At 43.6% G+C, this 8,297-nt stretch overlaps 1 protein-coding gene and 1 pseudogene across 5 annotated transcripts in view; both read right to left on the reverse strand.

The window, feature by feature from the left end:
• DRC1 (dynein regulatory complex subunit 1) overlaps window positions 1-7,890 on the reverse strand; it is a 49,180-nt gene extending 41,290 nt beyond the window's left edge. For 3 of the 5 annotated variants that reach the window (XR_504984.1, XM_008068122.1, XM_008068137.1), the window contains exon 1: window positions 2,147-2,514. Coding sequence is in view for 4 of the 5 variants with exons in the window: in XM_008068122.1 (XP_008066313.1) it covers window positions 2,147-2,514 (368 nt within the window). In the remaining variant the exon portion in view is untranslated. Of the gene's footprint in view, window positions 1-2,146; window positions 2,515-7,662 lie in introns of those variants that run through there. The other 2 variants (XM_021717321.1, XM_008068129.1) reach the window with 1 other exon arrangement.
• LOC103270584 lies at window positions 5,201-5,806 on the reverse strand (annotated as a pseudogene).
• Window positions 7,891-8,297: the final 407 nt, after the last annotated feature.

The following is an 8,297-nucleotide window of genomic DNA, read 5'->3' on the forward strand; positions in this document are numbered from 1 at the left end:
ACCTGCCAGGTGCAGTGGCTCACACCTGTAATCCCAACACTTTAGGAGGTGGAGGCAAGAGAACTACCTGAGCCCAAGGGTTTGAGACTAGCCTGGGCAACATGGTGAGACCTCATCTCTACAATAAATCAAAAAATTAGCTGGGCGTGGTGGCCCACGCCTGTAGTTCCAGCTACTTGGATGACTGAGGCAGAAGGATCACCTGAGCCCAGCAGGTCGAGGCTGTGGTGCCCATGAGTGTGCCACTGCACTCTAGCCTGCATGACAAAGTGAGACTGTGACTCAAAAAAAACAGCACCTAAAGATTGGTTTATTTTAGTTATATCCACATAAGCAGAGCCCAAGAATTTAGAGAAAATAATGACAATTTAGTACCATTACAATCTAAGATCCTGGCCATTTGGAAGCTTGTAATATGGCAGAAGGATAAAGCAGAAAAAGTAAATTTTAATAGTGTGGCAAAAATTTGAACATTAAAAAAAAGCTGATGGAGCTTTTAGTGCAAAGGTATGACTTAACAACTGTAGGCAGCAGGTATGGACTGATCCGTCTGCGCTGTTTTGTGGGGAAACCCCGATGTCAGCATCTTCAAGTTCTTCTTTTGGAGCTGGTCAGAAGTCTACAGAGAAACTTCTCCAGCCTCTTGCCTGGAATGTGAAGGCCAAAGTGCCAGCATTCCAGGAGCAGGGAGAGAGGAGAATGGGAAGGTCTCAACATCCAGTGTGCACACGCTCCCTGAATACCCTTGCTTTTAGTGCAGTATCCTTGCCTTGTCTCTGTCCAGCATCTCCAAACCACAGACCCGCCACCTGACTTTCTCCAAACCTCCAGTCTATGTGCAAAGCGGGAGATGATTCTGGGCATATAACTATTTATTTTCCTTCTTTTTCTTTTTCATTATAATTCATAGGCTCATACTACCTACCAATTTTCCAATCAATTCTCCTTTAGTCCCCTTCCTCGCCTCCACTTCCAGATGAATCTAATGCCACCAATCTCCTAGTCTCTAGGGAATTTACTTCAGAATAAATCAAGGAGGTTCTCAGCTTTGTTCACTACTGGCTTATCCGTCCATAGTCTTGAATCTGCTAAGCTATTTGCTATCCATTTTGTGCTTCCCAGCATCCAAAATTTCATTGCTATTAATTCCTCTTGTTCTTGACTTTGTGGGTTTATGTCTTTTTTACTCAATCCCTTTAAATGTCATTTTTATGAAGTTTTGATAGAGATTCAAAGTGGACCTATGAAATCCATCTGCCATCTTTTCCCAGAAGTGACATCTCTTAGAAAACTCAGAAACTTCAACTGAGACACCAGAGACTGGAAGTTTGGCGAGCCTTAGCATATTATTTCTATTCTTTATATGACATTTGATTCTGTTAACAGTCTTCTCCTTAAACTATACCTCAAAGACATAACAAGATCAAGGCAACTACAGCACTGGGTATCACAGGCAACCAAGAGGAGCACTGCCTGTGGATAACATAAAAACAACACAACTGCTTTTTTGTCATCACCATGCACCAGCAATACAAAACAACGTCAGTGAGAAAATACTCCTTTCTGGAACATCCTTTGTTAATCTAAGTTCTAATCAATTGCTGCAATTACTGCTGATTTCTTTATTTTTAAACATAGTTTTATTTTCTCATTCAGACTTTTGTAATTTATTTTTACAAAATACCAGAGAAAATTTGGTTCCTTATACTAACACAGAATATGTAAGACATTGAAATATAGATGTATATAGCACTTAAGTTATAAACACACAGCAAATTCATTATCACTTAAACAGCAACCATGTTTTTAACATAATTTGGATTTCATACAGAGGTAAGTTTTTTAGCTTAAATATATAGTCTTTGATGCTTTAGGTCAGCCAGTATTTATAAAAGTTAGTCTAAAAACTATCACCACCTACAAAAGTGATGAGCTTTAAAATACAATTTTGCCATCATGCCATAATAAAGACTTAAATTTACAGAAAGCCAGTGGGAACTAACCACTTTAGTGCAACTGCAGTAGGTGGAACTACCTGATTATGATTTGAAGATGTATGCTATGGATGTTTTCAAATCTGCAGTTATTGGATTCTTTATGGTTCAACCGTGTTTTAATCCAGGTTAGAGTTACACCTCCAAATCACCTGTAATAGAGGGAAGTTGCACAGGGACTTTCTTCATCTCTGCTCTCTTCTTTTAGTTTCTTGGCTGCCTGTGTTGACAACTTAATCTGCAAGTCCAGTCTCTGCAGGAAATCTCTGGCTGAGACTTCCTCGGACTGCACAGATGGAGCATCGGGTTCTTGAGGACTGGGAGAAGGGAGGTCTTCCCCAGCCACCACTGGCTCCTCTTCATGAGAAAAACTATCAACGGTTTCATTTTCTGGAGAATCAATGGAGTTAAGTCGATTAAACAACAAAGGCTTCTCTAATATAACTGAGAAGCTCAAAGTTTTCTTTAGAAATATGCAATCATTGGTAAACGGTTTATTGGCCCTTTTAATCTGTTGCATCCAAAGTCTCCCCTCGAGCTTGAAAAGCCTGTGCCACCCCCCTCTCCAAGCATCTCAAATGCTGATTTCTTAAAATTTTTAATATTTGTTTTAATTTTTCTATAGAGATAGGGTCTTGCTATGTTTCCCAGGCTGGTCTTGAATGCTGGGATTACAGGTGTGAGCCACCATACCCAACCAACTGTTGATTTTTAATAATATGTGTGTAAGTGTTGTTAGTGTACATCTTAATCTCTTTTCCTTCAACTAACAAGTTAATTCAGGGAGCTCCCAGGCACACACACACTCAGCTACATGGCATTTGTTTTGAGAGCATACTGAAACAGTTCAGAATGATCCCAGCTCACTAGGCACAGTGCATGGCCACCACTGCTGAGCTACTAATATTTCTGCAGAATAGAGATTTGACAAAACAACGACACAGTTATGGTAACAGTGAAGAAACAAGCCTGCATTACTTCAGTTCTGCCATTCTATATGTCACTCACTCTATAAGACTTACGAATTCACTTTCTTTTCTTTTTTTCTTTCTTTTTTTTTTTTTTAGTAGGAGTCTCACTCTGTTGTCCAGACTGGAGTGCAGTGGCAAGCTCACAGCTACTGAAGCCTCAACCTGTTGGAGCTCAGGTGATCCTTCTGTCTCAGTCTTCCAAGTAGCTGGAACCATAGGCGGGTGCCACCCCACCCAACTAATTTTTTTATTTATTGTAGAGACGAGGTCTCATCAAGTTGTCCAGGCTGGTCTCAAACCCCTGGACTCGGGCAACTCTCTTGCCTCCACCTCCCAAAGTGTTGGGATTACAGGTGTGAGCCACTGCACCCAGCTATAATTCACCCTTCTGGAAACGTTTCTTCACATAATTTTTTCCTTTTATTCTCTCAAAATGCATTAATGTTATTTTAAAAAATAATCCATTACTTTTGTCTTGTTCTGTATTGTAAATTATATTCTCATTTTAAAAATCTTGTCAGACGCAGTGGCTCACACCTGTAGTCCCAGCACTTTGGAAGGCAGAGGTGAGGATTGCCTGAGTTCAGGAGTTCAAGACCAGCCTAAGCAACATGGCGAGACCTTGGCTCTACAATAAGTAAAAAAATTAGCCAGGCGTGATGGCACATGCCTGTGGTTCCAGCTAGGTGGAAGGCTGAAGCAGAAGGATCACCTGAGCCCAGCAGGTAGAGGTTTCATTGCCATGAGCTTGCCACTGCACTCTAGCCTGAGTGACAGAGTGAGACATCTACTCAAAAAAAAAAAATCTTAATGGCATGGTTATATAAACAAAGTTCAATAAAAGAAAATGTTCATTCTGCATTTCTTTTCAGGTTATTATTATTATTATTATTTGTGTTACTTTTCTTCAGTTTAATATTTATTAAACAAATACAGAATAAATGAACTAAGGAGAAGGGGTGTTTTAACCTGAAAACACAACAACTTCAAATACACAAAGGGCTAACACACAAAGAATGAAAGACTTGTTCAGTATTTCTCCAAAGTGCAGAACTTGAATCAAGAGATAAATATAAACAACCAATAGGCTGTAGGATGATTGTGCAAAGTATATCACTTAATAGCGTATTCCATGCTTAAGTTTACCTTCTTCTGAAAGGAGACAGTACAACTTAATACTTCTCACAAATGTCTTAAATAAGTCCTATTTCCATTGCATACCCTCCACTGCCAACAATGGGTGTACTCACACTACTGGAAAAAAAAATCTAAAGTTAACAAACTGGTTTACTATGACAATGGTTTGTTTGTTCCTCGGCTATATTTCTGTATTCAGCATCAGTAGCTTTCAGGACATGGGAAGAAAAGAGAGCATGTTCTACAAAGACGGTGAATCACAATCTCTAGCAATTCAGATATTGCCCCTGGGGACAGTTCCCCTCAAACTCCAAATGAATCACTACAACTATCAAACAGTAGTACAGATAAGAGTGTGGTCTGTGCTGGGGCAGGGAAAAGAAAGTTGGTAACCACTGTTCTTCATGAAACAGGAGACCTTATTTTATGAGTCACTAGAAAATATAAACTAACCACATAATACTGATGGGCTTTATCCAGATCGTTAAATATTACAAAATGAGCATTGTTTCAACAACTATTCAGCATGTTTTTGGACAAAACATATATATCTTATATTATATATTCTATCACATACTCAGTAAGGATGCTTAATCCATCCAATAAATTGAAAATAAATTTTTTTTAATTATAAAGATGTGGGGTACAATTCAGTTAGGTATACAAACATTGATTATACAGGTACCCTTGTTGATGAGGTATGCCCTTCCCTCCCCTAGCAGTTTCCCTCAACTGCCAATCCCACCCCCCTCCCCTGACAGTTTCCCATTACTACCAAATGCTTTCTTATAGTATTATAATTGTTCAACACTCGCTTATGAGTGAGAACATATAGTACTCTGTTCTGTTTCTGTGATAGATCATTGAGTATGATCGACTCCAAATCCATCCAAGTTGCCGCAGAGCCCATATATTTCTCCTTCTTTATGGCTGCATAATAGTCCACTGTGTATATGTACCACGTTTTCTTTATCCAGTCCAGCTTCGATGGACAACATGGTTGGTTCCATGTTTTTGCTGAAAATAAAAATTTTATGCATTTTTGTATTTGTCAGTATGCAGAATTCTGAAGGTGGATCTTGAACTCTGGGTGATAAATCAGTTTTCAAGGAAAGCCACATAATTGATCAGTCTGGCTAACTGCTGTTCATTAGGGATTGGGGGAACTGCTATTGGCTCTGATAAGGGAATAAACTTATTAAAGGAAGCATCCAGGGCCCCTGCAACCGGCTTTTGGGGCAGAACCGCTCTTGTGGTGAAGTTACCTTTCACAGTCTCTTCTAAAGGAAGTCCAACGAAGGCTGCAAACTCATCGGTTACTATTGAGGTGTATGCTTGGGAGACCAGGGTGAAGGCTCATCTCCTTGTCACATCTCTAAGTACTTCCATGATTGGCTGGACCATCTCAGACCACTGGTGAGCACAGATGGTCATGTAGATCCCAGGGAAATCTCTCTGCCAGATTCTTTGTCCTACTGATCAAATTCCCCCAAGTTCAGAATTTGCAGCTTTCATAGCAGGTGGTGTTCTTTTCCAAAGATATCTTGCATTATTCATGTCATTATGGAGCAAATATAAAGCTAGAAGCTGACCATACACTGGGTGTGTAGCAATTCCTCCAGGAGCCTAGAGTTCCTGGTTTTAGCACTGATCCTGCAACTTTTTGAAACTGAAGGCACTGTCCGCCATCACTGCCACTGGCATCTTCCTGACTGGTCTCGCCACCGCACTGCCCCAGACCCCAGACCATCCCTCAGGGCATCGCGCCCACGATCTATTTGTGTTACTTAAGCCCAGATGTTTAGTTCCTTAGGGACACCACTGCATCTCACTTCTTTGTTTTTCCACCAACCTCAACTGGCCATTCTATCCCAGACTTCTTTGTCAGTGTTTCTTCTTCTGTTTATTCTTAAGTGCTGGGCTTTCTTAGGGCTTGGTTACAAGCCCTCTTCTCCTTTCTCTTCACCTCCTTTCCCAGTATAATTTAATTCATTCCCATGATTATAAATACAATCATAATGCTGCTGACTCTCTGGGCCAATATTGCTAATCTATCCAATTGCCTAACAGACAGCTCAATTTTAATCTTACAAAATCCAACTTTGCTTAATACGTTCAAAACCAAACCCTTGATTTCCAAGTGTTGCCTTCCTATTCCCATCACTGTCTTTACCATCTCAGTAAAAGGCTACCATCTACTCGTTGTTCAAGCCATTCTTGCTTCTTCCTTGTCTTTTACTCCAATAGCCAATCAGTTAGTAAATAGATCCAGATCATTCCATCTCCAAAATGTGTCTGGAGTGCATCTGCTCCAAACACACTGCCCACACTGCCACTAACTCGGACTCACTTTCCTGCAGAAGTGGGTCTATGACTACCTTATCACCTACTGTACCTTCCAGAACCAGCCATCTGATGATGTTGAATGGTCTGATGATATGAAGACGCAGGTTGCAGTCCCAGCTTGGAGGCAATGCTCTACAGAATGGAGTGCCATCCTCCAGAATGTAGTCATTGCACTGAGTCAGAAACTTCTCTACAAATCTGCCCCAGTAGAAGAAATACATGGGTCTGACAACCAGTGTATAGAAGCTGGAGCAGCCCCAGCAGGCCCTGGAGAGTGCTGCTGGCTGAGACTCTGTGGGTCACCAGAGTCAGTAAGTGAACAAAGTCCATGACCAGGTGGCACCACTTTGAAGTTCCAACCACTGGGAAGACTTTTCATCACTATTTTCCAAGGCCATCCCTGAGTGTGGCTGCAGTGCAGCTGCTGCCCACTTTCAGCCTGAACCCACACACCAAGCCACCCTATCATAAACTAAACTTGTGTTTTCTGTCCCCACAACTCTGACATCTGCAAGGTAGAAGTCCTGGTCCCCAAAGGGGTGTGCTCTTGCACAGAGCAAGGATCCCACTGAACTATAAGTTTCAGCGGCCACCTGGGCACGTTGGACTTCTTATGACCATGATCAGCAGACAGTGAGTCACTATCTCGGCTGGGCAACTGCCTGCAAACTGCAGGAGAAGGTATATGGGCTTTCAGGACTTCCAGTGCCTCTTGGCCCATCGTGACTGTGAATGAACAGGCGCAACAACTATAGCCTGAATGGGTATGGTATCAGGGTGGGTCTCAGACCCTTCCAGAATGAGGGGTTTCTGCGACACAACCAGATAAGCCACTGAGACCAGCAGAAGTGATCGCTGAGGCCCACTAAATGAATACTTGTAGAAGGACGGCAGGCTGAGAGGGAAGGAGGAAAGACCCCGGCGGGCAGGTCGTGGGCCCCCTGAGTCCTCCATGTACTGCCCGACCGGATGAAGATTTCTGCCTTTGACTTGACAACAGTGTGTTGAACGCTGGCAATATGCCACACTCTGCTTGACTCTTCAGGAAGAAATGTTTTCTGTCTCATCCAGAAACAAGCCCTGCTCCCACTCAGGGCACACCGACCCCTCACCGCAGGGCTAGCACCCGAGCAGTGGTCCCCTAGCTGCCGCGCCGCGTCTCGGCCCCGCCCCGGTCCCCGCGTCCCCCGCATCCTCCCGCCCTGCTGGCTCACCGCCTCCGCGCTTCCTGACGCGACGCGATGCGGTGGCGCCGGGCCAGGATCCGTTCTTGAGGGTTATCAGAATGGATCGAGGGCCCGGGAATCGGGGTGGATACGTGTTCGTCCACATTCTGCTCCAGGACCCCTAAGGACCCTGGTGGATTCATGGCAAGAGCCCCCGGCCCCCAGGCAGCTTCGCCCGGACCCGCCGCCAGACCTCCAACCGGTTGCTAGGAACAAGGGGTTGCCAGGGAAACTGGCCTCCTAAGCCGCCGCCGGGCGGCTGCGCGCGCAGCTCTTCAGGCCCCGCCCACCACCGTGGAGACTCGTGCCTCCCAGCTTGGGGCTTTGTCTCTCCTCTCCTCTGCGGTTATGATGTCTGTACGTCCTGACGCCCCACGAAGGTTCGGGCGTATTAGCGGAGCTGTGGTCTCACCACAAGACCAGAAGACTAAAGTTGTATTTTATCACTTACTGGCCCTGATGATTAATTCATCTCTCATTCTCTCATCAAATGTACCTTCCTCAATCATATTTATCAAATAGGATTGACGCCTGCTATACACCAAGCGCTGCGCTAACGCTAAGGATACAGACGTTGTCCTTTCCTCGTGGAGAGTACAGAACAATAGGTTTGCTCTGAGCTT

Source organism: Carlito syrichta, unplaced genomic scaffold (genome assembly GCF_000164805.1).
Source record: "Carlito syrichta isolate Samal-C Ts95f unplaced genomic scaffold, Tarsius_syrichta-2.0.1 Scaffold107969, whole genome shotgun sequence".
In the NCBI taxonomy this organism is placed as follows: Eukaryota; Metazoa; Chordata; class Mammalia; order Primates; family Tarsiidae; genus Carlito; species Carlito syrichta.